Raw genomic sequence first — 24,372 nt, 5'->3', positions numbered from 1 at the left:
TGTCGCCATTGGTTTGTGAAAGTTAAAATATTAATTTAACAGCTCAGTGTAGAGATTACAATTGCAATTTCAAATCTTTCAATTGAATTACTTTCTGGACTCGACTCGGATTCAGTCATTAAGGACTCGGATTTGAGTCCAACTCGTCCCCTTTTGGACTCGAACTTGGTTTTGATTGGTTAAGGACTTGGTCTCGACTCGAACTCGACAAAGATGGACTTGGACACAACACCAGAGTACTACTCTTTGTCGCAGAACAGCTCAGTCAAAACAAAATCATTCAATTTCTAATTAGTACGTATCTCTCGTAATTATAATAAAAGCAACCCAACAATAACTTTGATGCTTTGCAGCCATGTTTATTTCATGCGTGTGGTTGAACGAGAACCAGAGGCAACACCTGAGGTTAAAAGCTAGAATACAATACATAAGCGGTTTAGTTGTAGCAAATGAGTTTTATATTGGATATCAGTGTTACATCTCTAATACAGTTCATTCTCTCCTTTGCTTACAGTTGCAAGGTAGAAAGAATATTCTATCGCTGTAAGGTGATGTAGAAGGGTATGATCTTTGGATAACTATAATTTCTAGGGGAGGGGAGGAGAAGAAAACTATATGGTAGAGAGTATATCCTCGGGGGTCACATGGATTCATAGCGTGATGTCAGGCTACTCCTCTGTCTCATCTGCTGCTCCGGAGATGGTGATGGTGCGCTCCTGTGTGTCTCTCTGAATGACGTCCTCGTCTGTCTTAACTGTTCTAAACAAAGAGCAATAACGTCAAGAAATGCTACAGCGGAAATATAACACCATATTACGTAATCATGAGTGATAAAAATGTACAGACTTTATTATTTACATTCTAATGTACTGTTTTTCAGTAGATGCAAGTTATATACACTGCCTTTGCGTACATTTCGTGCTGTGTTTGTGATTATTGTGGCACGGCCGGATAATTTTACCTGATGAGGACCGTCTTCCTCTCCGTCAATTCCACGGCCTGGTCGTGGGAGAACTCCTCCGCTGTTTCTTGGTGGCCGTTAGAGGATGGCGGAAGCTTTGAGGACACGGTGGCTGCTCCACCAGCCGCTTCAGCCAAAGCTCCACTCACCCTCACCCCTGAGGTGCTGAGACTCCCGGACATGCTGAGGCTCATCAGAGTCATGCCTTGCACCATTGTTGCTAGACGGGTGTCCTCGCCCTCGATCAGCTTCCTGAAGAAGCAAATAAAATGGCACCGTGGATACAATTCTTATTGTCCTCAATATTATTTAAAGGTGCACTTATAGTGCTTTTTTTCTTATTTGTATACATAACTTGCAAAAAATGTTTTAAGTCATGACAAAATATTAAGTGGCTAAGAAAATCCATTTGGAAAACTGACTTCCATTCTGGAAAGCTTGTTTGTCTTTTGATGCATCTCCCATTAGACATTTTAGAGATCCTGGGGGTGGAGCTTTGCAAGCATGGGTGGGAATGAAGGGGTAGGCTCAACTCATCTACTTAACTATCCATCCATCCATTTTCCATACCGCTTATCCAACACAGGTTCATGGAGAGCCTGAAATCTATCCCAGGGGACGTGGGGCACAATCTGGGAGACACCCTGGACAAGGTGCCAACCCATTGCAGGGCACAATCACACACACATTCACACACTATGGACAATTTTAATCAGCCTACAACACATGTCTTTGGACTATGGGAGGAAACCAGAGTACCTGGAGGAAAGCCCCTAAGCACAGGGAGAACATGCAAAAACCGCACACACATAACGGAGACGGGATTTGAACCTTCAACCCGGGCGTTACGCGGCAAACATGCTCACCTACTTACCCAGTAGAAAGCTATAAAGCTAATTTTGGAGGGGAAAAAAAGGACTAATCTTAGCTAATGCACCTTTAACATTGTCAACATGCCTGCACCATTTCTCCTTGGTCGTCCTTGTTGCCATCTTAAAGGCTAATACTTTTATTATAAAGCTTATTAGGTGTCTGATTAGACATGTTTGTAGACGTCCGTATGGATAAATTCAGTACAATGTATACAGTAAATGTAAAGTGATATAATTAGTAGAATATAGTATGTAAAGTGCTGCATTTATCCGATTTAAAGCGGCATGGCAGTTGACATGTGATAGTAATATCAGTCGAAGTTGATGAAGCTGTATTAAAAACAGTACTGGGACTCAAGGTATGTAAGCTGTCAGAAAGTCTGTGTAACCCTTTAAACTGGAGAAATCCTTCAGCAACATCGCACTACCTGTAGGTGATGATCTCGATCTCCAGAGCCATCTTGACATTAAGGAGATCCTGATATTCTTTCAGCAGCAGAGTGATCTTCTCTTTGACTGTCTTCATATCCAGCTTCAGTGCCTCGATACGGGCCTACAAAACACACCACGATTAACCTCTATTAATAATAATCAACCTTAAAGCGTTTTGTTCCAACTAAAACAATTATATTCGGTTTTATTATGTATGTGACAGACAACTATGGTAAAAGCTGTGTTTCCTGCCATTATTTTAATGAGATCTACTTTATTCTTACCTGTAAATCCTCTTCCGCCTTCCTGTATTTCTCTTGGTTGTCACGAATCTGAGCCAACAAAGTCTCATACCTGGTGTTAAGTGCATCCAGATCCCGTTGCTTGTTCTGAATCTATGGACACACCGAATGAGGTTTGAATGAAACTGTACTTTTAAGTATAAAAGTTAGAAATAAGCAAATACATAGCAATGTACTAACGTCCTTCTTGTAGCTCACGACTTCTTCCCTAATTCCCCGTACGGATTCCACGTGTCGTGTCGACGCCGTGTTCAAGTCCTGGAATTTCGTCTTATACCAGGCGTCCATTTCCTGAAGCATCAGATAAAATGGTGAAACAAACACGGTAATAGACACAGGAGAAACATAGTGAGGAACTTGATTCAAACGATACATTTTCATTACAACTGTCCCATGATATCACCTTGTAATCTGTAAAATGAAAGGTTTACACTTCCAGGAGTATACACTTCCAGGAGTATATAACTTCATTATATATAATGAACAAAAATATCATACAGAGATGACTTATCAAAGCTTAACATTTAGGATTATATTCAATCAGTGGTTGTAGTAATAGTTGTCTACCTGGAGGTTTCGTGCAGCGATGCTGTCGTACTGGGTTTGGATCTCTTTGAGGGCGGATGCGAGGTCAGGAAGAGCGAAGGCCACATCGACTTTAGCCACGGTTTCATAAATCTGAGTCATCAGTTCTTCGATTTCCTGAACAAGTTTGATGTGATGTTGTTTTTTTTTAAACATAAATAAAGTAAATGCTAAATAAAGTCATAGAAATGCAGTAAATCGTTCATCCATTTTCCATCCTGCTTAGCTTACACAGGGTTGCATGGGAGCCCACACACATTCACAGACTATGACAATTTGGATAGGCAAATCAGCCTACAACGCATGTTTTTGGACTCGGGGAGAAAGCCAGAGTACCCAGAGGAAACCCCTGAAGCATGGGAAGAACATGCAAACTCCGTGCACACAGGGTGGAGGTGGAATCGAACCCCCAACCCTGGAGGTGTGAGGCAAATGTGTTAACTACTAAACCCTGGAACCATTGCAGCAAATCATCTGCAGAGTAATGACCCTTCGGTTTGGTTTAATTACAATTCAAAACGTCACTTTGTATACTTTTAAATGTAAGCTTAAGTGGTTGTTGAGGGCATTTTATTTCAAATGTTTCGCTCCTGCTATTGTTTCGATGCACGCCACTAAGATTAAGTATTAACGTAGTAACTGTGATATAAACACAAAAAGTCAGTATGGAATTGAAACAGCCCTACCTGTTTGTGAATCCTCTGAAGGAACTCCATCTCTACCTCCAGGTTCTCCAGCTGTTTCTCCAGAGCAATGCGGGCAGCAGTGGCTGCGTCAACATCCTGCCAAGCAAAACAGCAACTAAATATTATTCTAAGGGTTTTGTCATTAACTGACACTCAGATGTTATCAGTTTAATTTCATAAGAGTTTAATAAAATGTTCGTTCATAACCATAAGTAATATTTCATGTTCTACTGTTAATTAAACAAGTGATGAAACTCCTGAGCTGTGTCTCACAGGAATTCAAGCTAGAACGAGATATTGCTAAGCATCACTAGTGAACTCACAGGCTTGAACGCTTCAATGTCCTGTTCAGCCTTTTTCCTGGCTTCCAGTGCCTCCTCATACTTGACCTTGACCATCTCCAGCTGTGCCACCATGGCCTCCCTAGCAGCGATAGCAAGGTCCTTCAGGAAAGAGTTGTGTGTTATTGCATCTGAGCAGCTTAAATAACAACTTATTGGCTGAGAACAGGGTTTTCATTTTGTGTTCTCTGCTTACCCTCTGGGCTCTCATCTGGTCAGCGACCCTCCTGAGTTCTCTCAACTGCTCCTCGTACATCATGCGCAAGCCCGAAGGCTTCACATAGCGGCCCTTCAGGGCTTCGATCTCAGTCTCAAGCAGTTTGTTTTGCTGCTCCAGAGTGCGCACCTGCAAGTAAACATTTTGACTTGATTACAGGTGTACTTAGGTGCACAACAGGGAAGGTTGATTGGAGAGAATGAACACTGACACATCTTACCTTCTCAATGTAGACAGCCAGGCGGTCATTGAGGGTGATCATCTCCTGTCTCTCGCTTGTGCGTGTGTTTAGGTAGGCCTGATTGGCAGCAGAAGCAGCTTCCAGATCAAGTGCACCTCCAAGACCCATACCAACACACAGAGCACTCATACTCACACTGCTGAAAGAGTATAGCAAACACAATAAGAAACAAATATTATACAGTATATATAGAGAAAGATAAAGAAAGAAAGAAAGCATTGATCAGACAAACAATGACAATAATAGAAAGAGGGAATAAACTGTGAACAAAGTAGATTCGGATAAGTAGGTAGAGTACTGTATATAGATTAGAGTAGATAAAGTAAGTCTACAGAAGGATAGTGTAAGAGTAGAGTCTTAAGAGTAAGTTGAGCAGAACAGGAAAGAGTGATAGTAAAGTGTATTGAGAGTATAGTAGAGTAATGTAGTGTAGAGCAGTGTAAAATGAATTGGGAATGGGGTAGAGCAAAGTAGAGTGGAGTGGGGGTAGAGTAGTGCAGAGTAGTGCAGAGTAGAGTGATCTGAGAGGGTCGAGTTGTGTAGAGTAGACTAGTATAGAGTAGAGTGGAGTGAGAGTAGAGTAATGTACAGTGGAGTGGGGTGAGAGTAGAGTAGAGTAATGTAGTAGAGTGGAGTGAGAGTAGAGTAGAGTAATGTAGTAGAGTGGGGTGAGAGTAGAGTAGAGTAATGTAGTAGAGTGGAGTGAGAGTAGAGTAGAGTAATGTAGTAGAGTGGAGTGAGAGTAGAGTAGAGTAATGTAGTAGAGTGGAGTGAGAGTAGAGTAGAGTAATGTAGAGTGGAGTGGGGTGAGAGTAGAGTAGAGTAATGTAGTAGAGTGGAGTGAGAGTAGAGTAGAGTAATGTAGTAGAGTGGAGTGACAGTAGAGTAGAGTAATGTAGAGTGGAGTGAGAGTAGAGTAGAGTAATGTAGTAGAGTGGAGTGAGAGTAGAGTAGAGTAATGTAGTAGGGTGGGGTGAGAGTAGAGTAGAGTAATGTAGTAGAGTGGAGTGAGAGTAGAGTAGAGTAATGTAGTAGGGTGGGGTGAGAGTAGAGTAGAGTAATGTAGTAGAGTGGAGTGAGAGTAGAGTAGAGTAATGTAGTAGAGTGGAGTGAGAGTAGAGTAGAGTAATGTAGTAGAGTGGAGTGACAGTAGAGTAGAGTAATGTAGTAGAGTGGAGTGAGAGTAGAGTAGAGTAATGTAGAGTGGAGTGAGAGTAGAGTAGAGTAATGTAGTAGGGTGGGGTGAGAGTAGAGTAGAGTAATGTAGTAGAGTGGAGTGAGAGTAGAGTAGAGTAATGTAGTAGAGTGGAGTGACAGTAGAGTAGAGTAATGTAGAGTGGAGTGAGAGTAGAGTAGAGTAATGTAGTAGAGTGGAGTGAGAGTAGAGTAGAGTAATGTAGTAGGGTGGGGTGAGAGTAGAGTAGAGTAATGTAGTAGAGTGGAGTGAGAGTAGAGTAGAGTAATGTAGTAGGGTGGGGTGAGAGTAGAGTAGAGTAATGTAGTAGAGTGGAGTGAGAGTAGAGTAGAGTAATGTAGTAGAGTGGAGTGAGAGTAGAGTAGAGTAATGTAGTAGGGTGGGGATAGAGTAGAGTAATGTAGTAGAGTGGAGTGAGAGTAGAGTAGAGTAATGTAGTAGAGTGGAGTGACAGTAGAGTAGAGTAATGTAGAGTGGAGTGAGAGTAGAGTAGAGTAATGTAGTAGAGTGGAGTGAGAGTAGAGTAGAGTAATGTAGTAGAGTGGAGTGAGAGTAGAGTAGAGTAATGTAGTAGAGTGGAGTGAGAGTAGAGTAGAGTAATGTAGTAGAGTGGAGTGAGAGTAGAGTAGAGTAATGTAGAGTAGAGTGGAGTGAGAGTAGAGTAGAGTGGAGTGAGAGTAGAGTAGAGTAATGTAGTAGAGTGGAGTGAGAGTAGAGTAGAGTAGAGTAATGTAGAGTGGAGTGAGAGTAGAGTAAAGTAATGTAGAGTGGATTGGGAGTAGAGTAATATAGAGTAGAATAGACTGAAAGTAGAGCAGACTACAGTAATGTACAGTAGAGTAGAGTAATGTAGAGTAATGCATGGCAGAGTATTTTAGAGTAGACTAGATCAGAGGTTCCCAAACTTTTCCAGGGCAAGGCCCTCAAATGGCATTAACATTTGACCGAGGCCCCCCTTTTGCAAGATGTCTTTAAAACACATTAAAAATACAGACTTCTGAATATATGCCCCTTTTTTGTTAATAATTACATCTTACATCTTTACATTACATTACATTAGGAACTGATTATGTGTGTGTGTGTGTGTGTGTGTGTGTGTGTGTGTGTGTGTGTGTGTGTGTGTGTGTGCTTGTCGAGATTAAGAATTTATTTTTCACACCAAATTGTTGAGGCCCCCCGGGCGCCCCCTGGCGGCCCCCACTTTGAAAACCACAGGACTATAGCAATGTACAGCCATGATACAGGACCCTGGAGAGTGTTAAGGCCTTGCTCAAGCACACAGCCCTAAAACTGGACTTTTCTGCCAATTATATCAATGTTTGCTGAGGGGTTGCCTAGAGTAGAATAGAGTAGAGTAGTGTAGAGTAGTATACAGTAGAGTACAGTTATGTAGAGTAGAGTAGATTAGTGTAGAGTAGAGTAATGTACAGTAGTGTAGATTAATATAGAGTAGGGTAATGCACAGTAGTGCACAGTAATGTAGAGTAGAGAAGATTGGTGTAGAGTAATGTACAGTAGAGTAGAGTTATGTAGGGTAGAGTAGACTAGTGTACAGTAATGTACAGTAGAGTAGATTAGTGTACAGTAATGTACAGTAGAATAGAGTTATGTAGAGTAAGGAGAGAAGTGTAGAGTAATGTACAGTAGAGTAGAGTTATGTAGAGTAGAGTAGATTGGTGTAGAGTAATGTACAGTAGAATAGAGTTATGTAGAGTAAGGAGAGAAGTGTAGAGTAATGTACAGTAGAGTAGAGTTATGTAGATAGAGTAGATTGGTGTAGAGTAATGTACAGTAGAATAGAGTTATGTAGAGTAGAGTAGATTAGTGCAGAGTAATGTACAGTAGAGTAAAGTAGAGTAATGTTGAGTAGATTAGTTTATAGTAGAGTAATGTACAGTAGTGTACAGTAAAGTAGAGTAGTGTAGATTAGATTAATGTAGAGTAGTGTACAGTAAAGTAGAGTAGTGTAGATTAGATTAATGTAGAGTAGTGTAGAGTAATGTAGAGTAGATTAGATTAGTGTAGCGTAGTGCAGAGTAATGTAGAGTAGATTAGATTAGTGTAGTGTAGAGTAATGTAGAGTAGATTAGATTAGTGTAGAGTAGTGTAGAGTAATGCAGAGTAGAGTAAATTAGATTAGTGTAGAGTAGTGTAGAGTAATGTAGAGTAGAGTAAATTAGATTAGTGTAGAGTAGTGTAGAGTAATGTAGAGTAAATTAGATTAGTGTAGAGTAGTGTAGAGTAATGTAGAGTAGAGTAGATTAGATTAGTGTAGAGTAGTGTAGAGTAATGTAGAGTAGAGTAGATTAGATTAGTGTAGAGTGTAGCTAGAACTCAATATCGCTGGTTAAAAAGTAAAAGGTACAGGGGTGTTACCCGGTGAGGCGCGCGCTGCGGGTGCCGGACTGAGCCCTGCGCGCGCTGCGGGTGTAGCTGACGGACCGGTGGCGGGTTTCGTGTCTGCGTGGACTCGGACTGGAGACCCGGATGTGGCAGGTGGAGGAGGAAGAAGCGAGCGCTCCTTCAAAGTGCCTCCGGTACGAGGAGATGCGTTCCGGGCTGCGACTCATGTTGAGGCTGGAGTTTCCTTTCACGCTGCTGCTGGGGATAAAAAGAGCGGGACTCGGGTTGTGTCGCTCCTCAGTCACGGTGGCAGTTTATATATCCGCCTGAGGAATGTCGAGTCTCAGTTTAACACCGAGACGAACCACTCAGCCATCTGACGCGCCTCTGTGAAAAAGATTTTTTCCCTGCTAGAAATAGATGGAATAACTATCATCACTGTGATAGCTGCGCTGTGCATAACCGTGTTCCATTAGGGGGAATGTTCAAAACCTGGCAATGACATTACACTCCATGGCCAAAAGTTTGTGGACACCTGACCATCACATCAATATGCACTTTGTGAACATCCCATTCCAGATGTATTCCCCTTTTTGCTGTTATAATGCGCTCCACTCTTCTGTGAAGGCTTTCCACTAGATTTTGGAGTGTGACTGTGGGGGTTTGTGATCATTCAGCTACAAGAGTATTAGTGAGATCAGGTACTGATGTTGGGTGAGGAGGTCTTCATTCCAGTTCATCCCAAAGGGATTCAGTGGGGTTGAGGTCAGGGCTCTGTGCAGAACACTTGAGTTTTTCCACTCCAACCCACACACCATGTCTTCATGGAGCTCACTTTGTGTACAGGGACGTTGTGATGCTGGAACAGGTTTGATCTCTTAGTTCCAGTGAAGGGAAACTGTAACGCTACAGCATACAAATACATTCTATACAACTGTGTGCTTCCAACTTTGTGGCAACAGTTTGGGGAAGCACCACATATGAGTTTGATGGTCAGTTGTCCACATACTTTTGGCTATGTAGTGTAGTCAACATTATTATTATTATTATTATTATTATTATTATTATTATTATTATTATTATATATATTTTTAGTAGTAGTAGTAGTACTGGTAATGGTATTCTTCTTCTTCTTCTTCCTCTTATTATTATTATTATTAGTAGTAGTAGTAGCAGTATCCTTCTATTAGCTATTCTACGCTAATATTATCCATTATATCTTTACTGTAATCTAATCAACCTCCCATTCAAGTTTTGCTGTTTTTAATCACCTTCAGATCAAAATGATTACAGCCAAAAAAATAAAAAAATGTAAACAAGGCCTGTACCCTATTCTCCTCTTGTTTGTATGTTTGTTTGTTTTTAATTGTACATCATTATCTTCCAACCAGTTTCACCGTCCAAATCTTTGCGGAACCATATCTAGGGCTCCTGTTGTGCCTCATCCGGACAGTATTCCGGTCGGACGGAGAATAGTCGGAGTGTTTTATTGGGTGCTCCGCTATTTGCAGTAAACTCCAAGCGTCCATTAAAATTAGTATTATTTTTTTTAAATAATTGAAAGTCAAATTCTCTACCTCAGTTCAACAGTAATGGCAGGGAACTTCTGGCAGAGTTCACATTAGTAAGTATTTGTATCGTATCGTATCGTTATTTCCAGTTTGAGAAATTCTTTGGTTTCGTGGCCTAGCATGTTGTGGCTAAGGCTAACCAGTGAGCTGTGTGTTATATGTCGCTGTTTGTAGAGGAATAATGTTTCGGGTGTAACTCTAACATGGGTTGTGTGAGCGGCATTCCACATCAGTCTGTTTAGAAATATGTCAGAACTGCAAAGCTGGAAAGCTCGCTAATGTTCGAGAAACAGTTTGGTAACGCAGGTAGCGAAAGCTGCATATAGAGACTGAGTTGTTTTTATGAACCAATCAAATACATTTATGATTCACCTTAACTCCAGGTTTACCATTTTCATTGAATAGGAATCTTCTATAATGATACATGCAGCTATAGACTGCGCAGTTTTCAAAATACAGTCCCCTCCGAAACTATTGGAACAGCAAGGCCAGTTGATTGGTTTGTGCTGTACACCAAAGATATTTGGGTTTGAGATCAAAAGATGGGAATGAGACGAGAGGATAGGATTTCAGCTTTTATTTAAACATCTAGATGTGTTAAACAACATAAAACATAACCTTTTGTATCAGTCCACCCAGTTTTTAGGTGAGCAAAAGTATAGGAACACATAGACAAAGTATATTAAAGTAAATAACACTTAATATTTGGTTGCATGTCCCTCGCTTGCAATAACTACATCAAGTGCGACACAACAAACTATTGGTTTTTTTATTTTATGATTTTCCAGGCTTTTACTGTAGCCTCTTTCGGTTGTATTTTTGTTTGTTTGTTTGTTTTGGGGGGTCTCCATTCAGTCTCCTCTTCAGGAGGGGAAATGCTGCTCATTTAGCTTAAATTCTGGTGATTGACTTGGCCAGTCTAAAACCTTCCACTTTTTCCCTCTTATAAAGTCCTTTGTTGAGTTGTCAGTGAGTTTTAGATCATTGTCTTGCTGCATGATGAAGTTCATCCAATAATATTGAATGCATTTCTCTGTAAATTGGAAGACAGCTTGTTCCTGTAGACTTCTGAATTTATTCTGCTGCTACCCTCATGAGTTACATCGTCAATAAAGATGAGTGAGAATGTTCCAGAAGCAGACGCGCAAGCCCAAGACATGACACTACCTCCTTCATGTATCACAGAAGAGCTTGTATGTTTCGGATCATGAGCAGATCCTTTCTTTCTCCACATTTTGGCCTTTCCATCACTTTGGTAGAGGTTAATCTTGGTTCCTGTTGTTTTGGGGTTTTTCTTCACAGCTCTCACAATGTTTCTGTCAACAGCTGTTGGTTTCCTTGGCTGACCCTTTCCGTGTCGTTGTTAGCCCACCATTCTTTCTTTTTCAGGACAGTCCAATTTCCTCGTATTGGCTATGCCAAATGCTTGTGCAACGGCTCTGATAGATTCTCCCTCTTTTCTCAGCTTCAGAATGGCTTGCTTTTCTCCCATAGACAGCTCTCTGGTCTTTACGTTGGTTTATCCTTTTTAACAACAAGTGCAGTCTTCACAGGCAAACTCTGGTTCAAACCGAGAGTAGATATTCAGTGCAATTCATTGTTTAAACAATCAGTTTAACACTGCACACCTGGGCAGCACGAAACACCTGTCAATCACATGTTCCAATATTTTTGATCACCTAACAAAAAATTGAGCGGGTTCAAACAAAAGGTGCCGTGTTTTAAGTTTTTTAACACATCTAGATGTAAATGTCAGGAAATGAATGCTGAAGTTCTGATCTATCCTGTCTTGTTCAGCTTTAGCTCTCAAACCCGTGTGTCTTCAGTGTAAAGTGAAAAATAAATAGAGTTGGCCTTGCTGTTAAAAAACTTGAAGGGGGACTGGGACTGTATGCCAGGCACAACTGCAAATTTGTAAAAAAAAAAAAAAAAATTATTACTTTTTTTTTTTTTTTATAAGTATGCTGAACACACAACATAGGCTCGTTTTGTTTAATTAGGAGTGAAGTGAATTTGAAGCTTGTAATGCCCCACTTACAACTGATAAAAAAAACAACAGAAAATACCACCTCAACTGGGACTTTCAACTTGTCAACTTGGGGTAGTTGACGAGTTGAAATCAACATGGCCTCTCACAATGTGAACACAGTGTAAAGTTCCCCTTCTCCACTTACATGAGGTTATAGCCGTATTGGCTTTAGATCAGTTAATATACAGACACAGTACTTGGTTAAATCTATAATACTGACCAAACTAATCACTGTTTTAAGAAGGTATTCATCAATATTAGAGCTATCACTCGAATAACTAATGTTAGTGGGCTAGCTTGTTGCTAAGCTATTCGCTGTTGTCTGCTGCTGTTGCTGTGGTGCGATTTCAGTCCAAAATGTTGCCTGAATGTTTGAAGTTCACTGCAGTAGAACAGAACCAGTAGCCACTCAGACCTGTAACTGTAAAAGTGCAGTTATTTGAGCTTTACGTGCTTTGACACACTTTTGTTGAGACATCCATGTTTTTGCTTAGTCCCCCCCGCCCCCACCTTCACACGTCAAACGTCTCAATTTTGAAATAATGTGATTACAACTTGGAAATGATTACCTACATGGTACCACAAACGCAGCATTGTTGACCCTCTACTCTAAGGGCCACCGTAGATCCTGTGGGCGGAGCTTTGTGAACATGGGCATGGGTAAGGGGTGGGCTCGAGAAGTTCAAACAAAAATTCAAATGTCTAACTCGCTTAAAAAAAGGATGAATCTTAGCTAATGCACCTTTAACATAGTACAAATTTATTTCCTTAAGATTGTTTAATGGTGCACAAAAGTTTTCGGTTATTCCTGAACCTTTAACTGACAGAGCATGTGTCCAAGTTGATTGTTTATAGGCAGTTTTATTTTATTTTTTTTATTTGAACCCATTCACTTCATGAATCCAGTGAAAAGAGATTTCCAGCTCATAACTGGATAATCAAATATATTAACATTGATGATAATGGTCACTGTAAGCAAATTAATAAAGAAGTTTTCCTGCCTGTGCTTTACACTCGGTTTAGACATGGTTAGATTAGACAGATTTATTACGTTTGTTTAAATGAAGGCAAACGTTGAGGTTTTAGTCTTTAGACCATAAATAAATAATGACAGAGTCTTTCAGACCTCTATGTTTTTAAAAGAACTCTAAAAGATACGAACGCTTCTCTCAGTAAGAAATGAAGCTTATTGGATGGAAAAGCAGCTAATATTCAAACGTAAACTTCAATATATGGAAAGTAATCCAACGGTCATCTGTGTGCATTGCTGCACTGGATATTTGTTTGAAATGCAGTGGCTGGTTCCGGGTTTAATGAGGTTACTTGTGAGAGAATCAGATTTTTTAATAGAGTTTAATGGCACCTATTTCTGCACGATTTATGTCTACACCGGTATAATTAGTGCCTTCTTGTTTGCTCCTAGCCTGCAGTGGGTGCTGGATAAGCAGGACCTACTGAAAGAGCGTCAGAAAGACCTGAAGTTCCTCACAGAGGAGGAGTACTGGAAGCTGCAGATTTTTTTCGCGAATGGTACAGAACAACTATGTTACTTTTCATGTCTTATGTGGACGTTGGTGTGCATGTGGCTGGGTTAGGAATTTTTCTTTATAATGGTAGCGTTTTCAAAACGGAGAAGAAAGAAGGAAATATTCTATTTAGATGGCTAAAAAGATCAAACTGACATTACTAGGGTGTATGAACCATAGACACGGTCTGACGGGATGTGATCACTGCCAGGTACTGAAATAGCTAATGACACAAATATTCAGGTTCGTAGAAAATACACCCCGCCAGAACCTCACTCCTCCCATGGGAATTTTATTCATGTCCGGATGCGAGCGTTTTATCACTGAGGATAAGTTTGAAAAACCTTTTACAGACGTTCCCGTGATGAACGAATCCGATGCCGGTAGACCTTTATTTTTCACACAGCTCCTAGATTACATTTGAGGTGGTCTTCAAATGAAGGATGCGTTTTCATAATCCCTCTGAGGATTCAGTTGAGGCTCTCTGTTTTTTTATGAAAATGCAGTAAGAATATATCGGTATGGAGTTTGAGCAGGTCGTAACAGTGATGTGGTGCTGTTTCAGTGATCCAGGCTTTGGGAGAACACCTTAAACTCCGACAGCAGGTTATCGCCACGGCAACCGTTTACTTCAAACGCTTTTATGCAAGGTGAGTGTCTGTTTCTGTGAGTATGTACTGTAGCTGAGAGCGTTGGATAACTTCATACTGAAAAAATACAATTTCAGCAGTTGAGCAAGTTTTGTTGCATTGAAATAAAGTTTTTTTTTTTATCCTGCCATCTGTTTAGTATCAATGGTTGGGTTTCATTAAAATATTTATAATGTCTTTAAAAAAGGATATGATACCAGAATTTAGGTGGAAATGGGTTTGAATTCAGTCATCAAGATTCTTATTATTAGGGGGGCAAACACTGGCGGTGGTTCTTTGTCGTCTTCTTCTTCTTCTTCTTCTTCTTCTTCTTCTTCTTCTTCTTCTTCTTCTGGCTAGGTTGTCTATGGCAGCTCATAGAACCGTCTGGTAAAAAGTTGTGAAATTTGGGACACTGATTGCGGAGGGTCTAAGGAACATTCTGACCAAATTTTGGACAAGTGCTGCCAATGCTTTAGTGCCACCGTCTGGTAAAATTATAGCCTAATTTGGAAGTACTGTGCAGTTTGACCCGTGTGTCCAAAATTTAAAAGCCAGCCATCCCTGGATCCCCTGGGTCGAGACAAGTGTCAGCCTATGACATCAATTAGATTACACCCAATTAGATTTTCCGGCATCCTGGATTTGGTTTTTTCTTTTCGCTGTTGCTTCTACTACAAATTTTGTCCAATCATTACCAAATTTGGCATTCGTCATCTTCATGAGTAAGCCTCACAAAAGATATTAAAAGAGTTTTGATTATTCCAAAAGGTTTGCCTGTAATGGGCCAACGAATCTGACAGCAAAGCAGGCAAACAGGAAGTGAGGCTGTATCTCAGCAATGACTTTGTGTACCGACACGAAACCTGGTAGACATGCTCAGGACCATGCCCTGAGTCAGTGCAACAAATTTGATGATGGCGCCACTTACTGGTCAAAAGTTACAATCACATGCCAAAAATGCTTTGATCTAAGTGCCACATTTTTGCTACATTTTTGCTAAAGTTGTCAAAGGAACTCTAGTATTAAAAGCCCATAACAGGCTGGTAAATGTGTGAAACTACAAATCATACTTCAATCCCTTTGCCTATAGTTATGGCACTGCTATCCTGTGATTGCTTATGCAACAATTGTAGCACATCTGTGAATGTGCAGCTTTAATTACTAATGTTGTTGTTGTTATTGCCGTTATTGTTTTTATTGTCATTTATTATTGTCTTACTATTTGTATTATTATTTTGCAGGTACTCTTTGAAGAGCATAGATCCAGTGTTGATGGCTCCTACTTGTGTGTTTCTAGCATCTAAAGTTGAGGTAACCAAAAAAAAATCATAATTATTTATTCAGGATTTATTTCAAAGTTTTGCACGACTTCAACCCCCTCCCCCCCCTTTTTTTTCTTTTGTTTACTGCAGGAATTCGGTGTCGTTTCAAACACTCGCCTTATTTCTGCAGCCACGTCTGTGTGTAAGTGAAGAAATGAGGAATGTTCTCGCAGTAACATGATCTCTTTGGCGTATTCTTCGGGGCTCGTTTTATGCATTTGAAAAACGGACAAATGTCTTTGTTTATCTCTGCAGTGAAAACTCGATTCTCGTACGCCTTTCCTAAGGAGTTCCCATACCGAATGAACCATGTAAGTAGCACTGCTCTCGTGTAACAGATTCATAGCTGCCTTTTTGAAAATGGCTTTAGACCGGATCGTCTGGTACGACCTTGCTACTTTGACCGTGTGTGCGTGTGCACTTGTTTGTGTGTGTGTGTGCATTCGCTGATGGATCATTCTTTAAACACGTACCATGCATCAGCATTCATTTTGTAATGAGTCCCCCCCACACACACACACCCAGATGCCCTGGTGTGAAAATCTCATCGCTGTGGTGATGTCGTGTCAGGCCGGAAAATTAGTTCGGCTCTTCTCTCACACACTCGTGTGAATTGTTTTCTGATAAGCAGTGAGGTTATCCTCCTCCGCTGCAGGAACGTTACTCGGTCTGCTCATTACTTCTAACACGCTGAGACCTTTGCTTACTGGAAATGCAAAGTGTGATGAGTCACATGACCTGCTCCTCAATAAGAGGCATTGTCTAATAGTGAGACTGGAGCTGTTTCAGGTTCATCCTCAATGTCCTGAGTCTTTGGGTCAGAAAGAACACGCAGTGCAAAACTAAACGCACTCAAAAAAATTCATTCATCAATTAAGTTCCGTCAATAACGTGGTACGAACCGAACATGAAAAGTGAACGGCGTAGGAATAAAAATGTAGCTATGTAAAACTAGTGTTAATTGCGTCAGGGCTGTAATCATGAGGCTTAGTGAAGAAGGCCAGGGAAATGATTAGAAATGTGCGTATGCAGTTTACAGCCACACTTTCTCTTCCTTTACACTGTAGATCTTGGAATGTGAGTTCTACCTACTGGAGCTTATGGTTAGTGTCTCTCCATTTCCACAATGTTTAGAACCGGTCAGTGATTAGCGATGGCACTAACTGAAGTCCGTGGCTGTGTTTCAGGATTGCTGTCTGATTGTGTACCACCCCTATAGACCTTTACTGCAGTATGTGCAGGACATGGGTCAGGAGGACATGCTCCTCCCACTAGCATGGTAAGAACTGTTCTCACAATCCCGACCTTAATACACACATTAGTCATTTTAAAGCCCTCTTTGTGCCTCAGCATGAGCAATACTCCATCAACTTAAAAATTCCACCATTTCAAATACAGTGCTTTAGTTCTAGTAGTTCTACCTCACTTTTTTTTTTTTTAAACGATGGGGGTGGGGGGGTGGGGGTGGATTAACGCAGTAGAATTAGAAGCTGCGATAAATTTCAGTTACACCTACTGCTGTAAAAAAGCAAGCTGTGTTTTCATCTAAATAAAACTTTTTGTATTATTTTTATTACTTACACGTTGGCACACTGAAACGCGAAGACGGTATTTGTCGCGTTTGTAAAATGATACAAGGTCCGATTATGTTGGAAACACAACAGTTGCGCAAAGTTAATCTGATCTTGGTGAGCTTCACCATCAAAACTCGTAACCCTAAATGGTTAATGATCTGCTCACTGCCGTGATAAATGAGAGGACAGGAAGTCTCGTAGAGGACGACCAGTAGTGGATTTTACCGATATCGATAACTAAGCCGGGCGGTACCTCAAAGTAACACTCAAAGTAAAACATTCCTGAACTTTATTACACAAATAAACAGTATTGACTATACCATGAAAATGTACTGTACTTTTTTAAATGAAATAAATATTTATATTTATGTGTGTGTGTATATATGTATATATTTATTTCATTAATGTGCATAAAATTATTTACATCCAAACGGAACCAAAAAAGTAACACTCCACATAATAAATAAAGAAAAATAGAGAGATCTAAAATGAATTTAAAAACACTTCAAATAGCACAACAAAATTTATCAGTGATGGTTTTATTTCGCCTCTGGAGGCCGCTCTCGTACTGTATAATGACAGCGGACTTTTCTCAGCCTCCCGCAACAGACCCGACCGGGAAAAACTATCGGTGTGGATTTTTGCAGATAACTCCTTGCTAGAACTGTCAGCAAAACCGATCAATCGGTCGTCCTCTATAATATATAACGTGATATATAATCCAAACACATCACGGAAGCTCCGCTCGGTCATTCCTAAGTCCTTTTTCCTTTTCTTTTTTTCCAATCACTAGCCGTGTTAACAAGATATTACGTCATCCCTCATTTTTTTGAAGAGATTTAAACATTCTGACTTTCATCATTTTGGATGGATATTACATTCCCCCGCTCAGTATCCTCAACCTTGACCTTTTTTTACTTTTATATTTTTACTTAGGTTTTATATTGTGGTGCAAGTCCATGTTTTTGATATCATTTTATTAAACGGCGTACGAGCGATAGCAGTCCATGATGTTCAAGCTTTTCAGGAGGCAAATTGCTTGCCCGGTTCTGTCCTTCACTCTCACATCAACGGTCTCTGTCGTGTCTGTCTTTGCCTCTACAGGAGGATCGTGAACGACACGTACAGGACAGACCTGTGCCTGCTCTACCCTCCCTTCATGATCGCTCTGGGTAATTTCTCCTTTGTGGCGTTGAAAGTTAAACTTACGTGCACTTCTTTCTCACCACCTGAGCATGAATAGTGACCGACAGTTTACTGAACCCAATTAATGTTTTATAGACTTTATCTATTTATTTATTTTATTTATTTATTTTTTTAAATGCATTTCACATGGGAGAGTAAATTTGGTACCTCATACAAGGAATCTGTGAAGGCTTATCTACTCTAAAGCTAAATAACACACACCTACAGAAACATTAAACCCACAGAATTAGCCCAAACTTTTATATAAGGTCTGTTCAAGTACAAAATGTCATTTAAATACAAAACCTTAAATGTCTGCGTGGCATCATTAACACACACACAGACACACAGTGCTGTCCCGTGTTCAAGGTTTTATATTGTTTAATTCTCTGCTCCAGCATGTTTGCACGTGGCATGTGTAGTGCAGCAGAAGGACGCTCGGCAGTGGTTTGCTGAGCTCTCTGTGGATATGGATAAGGTATGTTCAACTTCGCCGTTTAATATCAGCACCAGCCTTTTAAATGTGTGCCGAATGATTGTCACAGTTTCGTGTAGCACACTTTAATTCCAGTATTGTATGAGGCTGTAACTTTTACGTACTAATACAGTGCTTATTAATATTTCCCACAATGCAAGAGTGCTTCAGGAACGTATTCCAAGTCTACAGAAGTCAATAAACGGATGTATTGCATGTTGTGAAACTTTTTTTGCCTATTCCTTTTGTCGTCTTTATTTAAGGACCAGAATGCATTTGAGTATCGTTAATCTTAATCATATTTTAGTTCATTCAGGTGTTGATTAAAACTGATTAAACCACCCTTTGCTCTGGCACTGTGTTTTTTTTGGGGGGGGTGGGGCAGATCCTGGAGATTATTCGTGTAATACTGAAGCTGTATGATCAGTGGAAGAACTTCGATGACCGGAAAGAAATGCCTTCCGTCCTAAACAAATTGCCCAAACCCAAGCCACCGCCCAACAGGTACAAAATGACCGTCGGTACTGACTACATGCTGTGTTCACGATGACAGCTGAATTTTCCAAGTAGGAATAACGAGTTGGAGATCTGTTCAAACACGTCTCTGCTACTGGGAATTCATAAGTTTCCCACTCGCGCATGAACGGAGCAACAGTCTCTTGATGTTTTATTAAATGACTGTATGGCAAGGCTCGTCATTGCTAGTTCGTCTCAGAGTAGAGGGCTCGAAAAATGACAGCTTTTAACAATATGACCAGGAGTGGTTTTTTTTATTTATTTATTTATTTATTTATTTATTTTTAATGTATAAACGTGAATCAAAATACATGATGTAACAGTTGAACCCCAAGTGGGGGGAAAAAAAATAGAATATACATTTTTCATTTAAATTTCTTTCATGTAAATGAAATGATTTTTATTTCAGCTGGAACCTGCTATAATGGGTTCTTTTTCTTTTTCTTCCTCTACTTTTGCCATTTTGCAGTGAGAACGACCAGAGCGCTAACGGGAATCAGAGCAGCTCTTACAGCCAGTCCTAAAGCTCCCTCTGTCAGGGCAGGCAGCCAGGCACATGGACCCCGGAGAACCCAGACCACACGCACAGCAGCACACCATGGAGCTCTGCTCAAGTCAAAATGTGTTTTGTTTTAAAGACTAAGGAATAGTAGACACCTGTGAGAGCAGACACGATGCCACTGTGTGCAGCTAAACTTTACTTACTGTATGGATGCACAGTGCGGGTCTCTTTGGTATGGCTCATACAGCTTGGCTTTATACACACACACACACACACACACACACCTCTGTCTGTGAAGTGTGTTCAATGTGTTGCTCTTGATGATCCTGACTATCTTGAAAAAGCAAAGAGAAAACTTGATCATGTTTTTCATTTGAGAGCGCGTGCACCTCTTGTTGACCATATCACAGTTTGCATTCCTCAGGGAAACGGCTCTACTAAAAGACTGGCCACAGGGCTGTATGGTGGTGATCTTATCGGACCTTGTACTGTGTACTCCCCTCCTGCTTGGATAGTTCTCCTTGGGTTTGTTGCGGTTAGGCGTAGGCACTGTGAACCAGAGCGTACAGGTTGTTTCCTTTAGAAGTGCTCGTTTACCATTTTCTCCCAAAACTGCACTTGTAAATATGCTTTGTAAATGTATATGGAAATAAAATCTTTAAGCTCATTTAGTGTGAATTCATTAAACTTGTGCATATAACCAAACTTTTTTTTTTTTTTTCAAACTCACGTCTTTATCATGGTTTGACTTTTTTATTCCTTTTAGATATCATATTTGTTGTTTGTAAACAGCTTCATATCATGCACACATTTCTTCCTAGTCAGTTTTATTCTTTGTGTGTGTGTGTGTGTGTGTGTGTGTGTGTGTGTGTGTGTGTGTGTGTGTGTGTGTGGATCTTAAGCAGTGCAAGACTTGGTTCATGTCCTTCAGTGCTGTTTTGGTGGGAAAGTTATAGTGTTTTTTGTTTTTTTTTTCTTTCTTCTTCTACTTTTTTTTTTTCTTTTTCTTTTTGTGTGGTACCTAAAATATAACCCCTATGTGACGTGGTGTTTTTTGGAAAAATTGTTTGGTTGGGTTAGTATTACTACCTGTGAATACATTGAACAGTCTGTCAGTGAACTGTGAGGTTTAAATTTTGAATTCAAATGTTTAATTTGAATTGTTTTAACGTCTTGGGTGTTACAGACTGAATGCCTTATTCAATAAAGCTGCTGGCTGAGAAGTCAAAATTGAAGTATTTTCTTTCTAGTTTTGAAGTCTGTTTAAATAGTCTTTATTGGATTGATAAGTACAGATAGTGTGTATATATAAAAAATACACAAAGATTTTACTTTTCCTAGAAAGCTGTTTATTTCAGTGTTTGGGATTAGTTTAATGTAGTCCTATATGAAGCACGCTTTAATTTACGGATTAGATAAGTCATAATGGTGACATAAAGTTTATAAAATGCTAAACATTTACTGATTTGGCCAACATGGATTACGTACAGTGGATATAAAAAGTCTACACACCTCAGTTAAAATGGCAGGTTTTTGTGATGGATGGGGGGCATGGGGGGGATAAACCAAGGTAAATCAGCTAGGAACCTTTTCCACCCTCACTGTGGAATTACAACGTATAAAACACAAATGAACAACAATCAGAAATATTTTCGGGGAAAAGTAGTAAAGTTACAATTACTTGGTTGTATAAGTGTATACACCCTTTTATAATTGGGATGTGGCTGTGCTCAGAATGAACCAATCACATTCGATCATGTTTGAAAGAAATAATAATACAGCTGTCATCAATGAAACATTCTGATTCTGATTAACCCCAAATAAAGATCAGCTGTTTCTGTAGGATTTCTTGAAATCTTCCCGGTTTCATCTGATTTCTAAAGTCAAAGAGCTCATTTAAAACAGCTTATATAAAGCATGTATGAGATCTCAAGGAATATCGATCAGGTGAGGGTTACAAATCATTTCCAAAACATTAGATATAACACAGTAAAGCCATCATCAACAAGTGGAGAAAATGGAGTGACATCACCAAGAACAGGGCTTTCATCTAAAATTTACAAAAGGACAAGACTAAAACTTACCTGGGAGGCTGCCAAGAGACCTACAGCAACATTAAAGGAGCTGCAGGAATATCTGACAAGTACTGATTGCTCTCTGCATGTGACAACAATCTCTAGTATTCTTCACATGTCTGAGCTATGGTGTAGGGCGGCTAGACTGAATCACCCCCAACCATGTGGCAAAATGTGTTATGGTCTGATGAGACAATTCAAAAAGATATGTTTGGTGCAAAAAAAAAAAAAAAGGACAGCATTAAAGGAACCCCATACCCATTGTGAAGCATGGTGGTGGCAGCATCGTGCTTTAGGGCTGCTTTTCTTCATCCAGAACTTGGGCTTTTATCAAGGTGGAGGGAATCATGAACAGCTACAAATACCGGTCGATTTTAGAGGAAAACCCTCATGTATCTACTAGTACGCTGAAGATGAAGAGGAATTTCACCAACAAAAGACGGTCAACGTTTGTGAACGACCTACACGGAGTCCAGACCTGAATCCATCTAAAAATCTGCTGGGTGACCTGAAGCGGCCTGTGCACAGGAGATGCCCTTATCATTTGATGGATCCAGAAAGTTTTCGCTAAAAAGAGTGGGAAAATATCACCAAGTCAAGATATACCACGCTGATAGACTCACCAGAGTGGTGTAATAACATTAAAAGGTGCTTCAACAAAGTACTAGTTTATGGCTGTGCACACTTATGCAACCAGGTTATCTTAGGTTAAAGGTCAAATTATTTACTTCACAAAAAACTGCCATTTTAAGAGGGCTGTGTAGACTTTTTAGATCCACTGTGTCTTGGACATTTCCTCATTCCTCTTTTTGTACACACTCTGCTTTGTGATAGCGCTGCTTCTGAATAAAGGCTGCCAGATTAAACGTAATTTATGCAATTAATTGCCAAATAACAAAGTCGGAGGCAAATAAAATGTCAGCAGAGAACAGTGGATCTGGATTAATAAAGCCTTGTAAGACATCAGATTTATTGCAGTTGCAATGTGCTCTACCAAGCCAGACTAGAAGTCAAATTTTCTTTTACTGACTGACTTTTAAAAAATTTATAGAACATTTATACAACAGAAGGTGATGTAGGCTACACATTACATTATGCATTATACCATCAATCCATGAATATACTACTTGGAAGAAAATTTGTGTTAAGGTCAAGATGCACTAAACTGCACTAGCCAGTCAATTTTAGAATGAAAAAAAACTGGCACCTACTATAGTATATTTAAAAAATAAATCCAAACAAGTGGACATCGTTGTGTTTGTGTGTGTGTTGCTCTCGGTCACTAGGCAGCTTTGACCATTTCCTGTTTCCCTGAGGTATAAATATGAGGTTGCGCACATGTAAAATCCCTTTTGCTGAATCCCAATTCGACTACTTATGCTATGCACTAAAAGTATGTACTCTTTTTGTGAAGAAAAAGTACATACTTTTGAGCGTGTAGCAAAAGAGTACGCAAGTACTCGGACATACCAACCGGTCATGTAACAGAAGAGAACGTTGTTGCTTGGAAGAGAATACTCCTCGTGGCATTTCAACTTTTCTTCATTCATTATTCCTTATATAATTAATACTATATCATTTCATTTACCATTCCCTTGATTTATTTTTCCACATTTCATTTCCACCTCTCTAAAATATGTCAAAAAGCAATCTGTCACAATGTCCCTCCTCCCTCCCTCCCTCCCTCGCACAAGGATTTATGGGTAATATTAGCTGAAAAAAATGTCCACGGATCCGCACGTTGAAAATCTAACGTAAATAGTAGACCATCCGGGTACCTTTGGGATACTCATTTCAACATACTACGATTTGGGACGCGGTAATTCTAATCTCGGATACTATTTAGGACGGAATTGGGACGCAGCACGTGTCATCCATTACCACTGGAAAACTTAAGGAACTTTCGGCACAAAATGAGTCTTGAACATGTGAGGATATGACTCCTCCACCCCACGCATAGTCAGGAGGAGGGTCAAGAATGACACTTTTTTAGTTTATTCTTTAGGGGTGTCTGGTTTATTGTTCCTTCATAACAACAAGCTGTTTCTGATAATCGAACAAAATAAGCCCTTCCTGAGAGGAAGTCCTTAAAGATACACATCTACAAAATCTATATAAAATAGATTATTCGTTCGCCTCACACCTCCTGGGTCGGGGATTCGATTCCCACCGTGGCCCTGTGTGTGCGGAGTTTGCATGTTCTCCCCGTGCTGCGGGGGTTTCCTCCGGGTACTCCGGTTTCCTCCCCCAGTCCAAACACATGCATGGTAGGCTGATTGGCGTGTCAAAAGTGTCCGTAGTGTATGAATGGGTGTGTGAGTGTGTATGTGATTGTGCCCTGTGATGGATTGGCACGCTGTCCAGGGTGTACCCCGCCTTGTGCCCCATGCTCCCTGGGATAGGCTCCAGGTTCCCCGTGACCCTGAAAAGGATAAGCGGTATAGAAGATGGATGGATGGATGGACAATGACACATAATATATGACGTTGGATATTTGATACTTTGGGGGCTGTTTTACCGTAAAATGGTCCAGGGTTCTTGTGAGGATTAATGGCACCATGAATTCTGTTAAGTACCAGGATACCTCTCGGCTAGGAGGTTCAGACTGGATCCTGACCTAAATACATCCATCCAAATGTACAAAGAAATGGTTGCTGGGACACAATATCAGTGTTTTGCACTGGCCATCTCAGTCACCAGTTTTTTCTTCTTCTATTTTTTTTAGGAAATGTACCAATACATTTGGAGTGGACTGTCACATTAAATGATTGTAAAGTTAATGTGTCTCTC

The 24,372-nt window shown here is 40.2% G+C and overlaps 2 protein-coding genes across 5 annotated transcripts; one reads left to right on the top strand and one right to left on the bottom strand.

Moving 5' to 3' along the window:
* Positions 1 to 338: 338 nt before the first annotated feature.
* ngs (notochord granular surface) lies at positions 339 to 8,474 on the bottom strand. Of its 3 annotated transcripts, none has more exons than XM_053688427.1 (11): positions 8,209 to 8,474; positions 4,617 to 4,776; positions 4,376 to 4,525; positions 4,162 to 4,281; positions 3,839 to 3,934; positions 3,135 to 3,269; positions 2,748 to 2,858; positions 2,550 to 2,660; positions 2,262 to 2,386; positions 962 to 1,213; positions 339 to 759 (listed from the first exon to the last, which is right to left on the bottom strand). In XM_053688427.1, the coding sequence occupies exons 1-11, from the start codon at positions 8,400 to 8,402 to the stop codon at positions 669 to 671; spliced, it is 1,545 nt and encodes a 514-aa protein (XP_053544402.1). In that variant the 5' UTR covers positions 8,403 to 8,474; the 3' UTR covers positions 339 to 668. The 3 variants fall into 3 exon arrangements, with proteins under 3 accessions (XP_053544402.1, XP_053544403.1, XP_047018071.2); XM_053688428.1 differs by having other exon boundaries at positions 339 to 754; XM_047162115.2 differs by having other exon boundaries at positions 4,617 to 4,773.
* Positions 8,475 to 9,626: 1,152 nt separating this feature from the next.
* Positions 9,627 to 20,174, top strand: ccnc (cyclin C). Of its 2 annotated transcripts, XM_017494111.3 has the most exons (12): positions 9,627 to 9,799; positions 13,199 to 13,305; positions 13,867 to 13,951; positions 15,175 to 15,244; positions 15,346 to 15,397; positions 15,511 to 15,566; positions 16,323 to 16,358; positions 16,443 to 16,534; positions 17,934 to 18,001; positions 18,413 to 18,492; positions 18,875 to 18,993; positions 19,475 to 20,174. In XM_017494111.3, exons 1-12 carry the CDS (start codon positions 9,768 to 9,770, stop codon positions 19,527 to 19,529), a joined length of 852 nt encoding a protein of 283 aa, XP_017349600.1. In that variant the 5' UTR covers positions 9,627 to 9,767; the 3' UTR covers positions 19,530 to 20,174. The 2 variants fall into 2 exon arrangements, with proteins under 2 accessions (XP_017349600.1, XP_017349601.1); XM_017494112.3 differs by lacking the exon at positions 13,199 to 13,305 and having other exon boundaries at positions 9,639 to 9,799.
* The last annotated feature ends 4,198 nt before the right edge of the window (positions 20,175 to 24,372 follow it).

Source organism: Ictalurus punctatus, chromosome 19, assembly GCF_001660625.3.
Source record: "Ictalurus punctatus breed USDA103 chromosome 19, Coco_2.0, whole genome shotgun sequence".
Lineage (NCBI taxonomy): Eukaryota > Metazoa > Chordata > Actinopteri > Siluriformes > Ictaluridae > Ictalurus > Ictalurus punctatus.
This window is presented reverse-complemented; position numbering and strand designations above follow the sequence as displayed.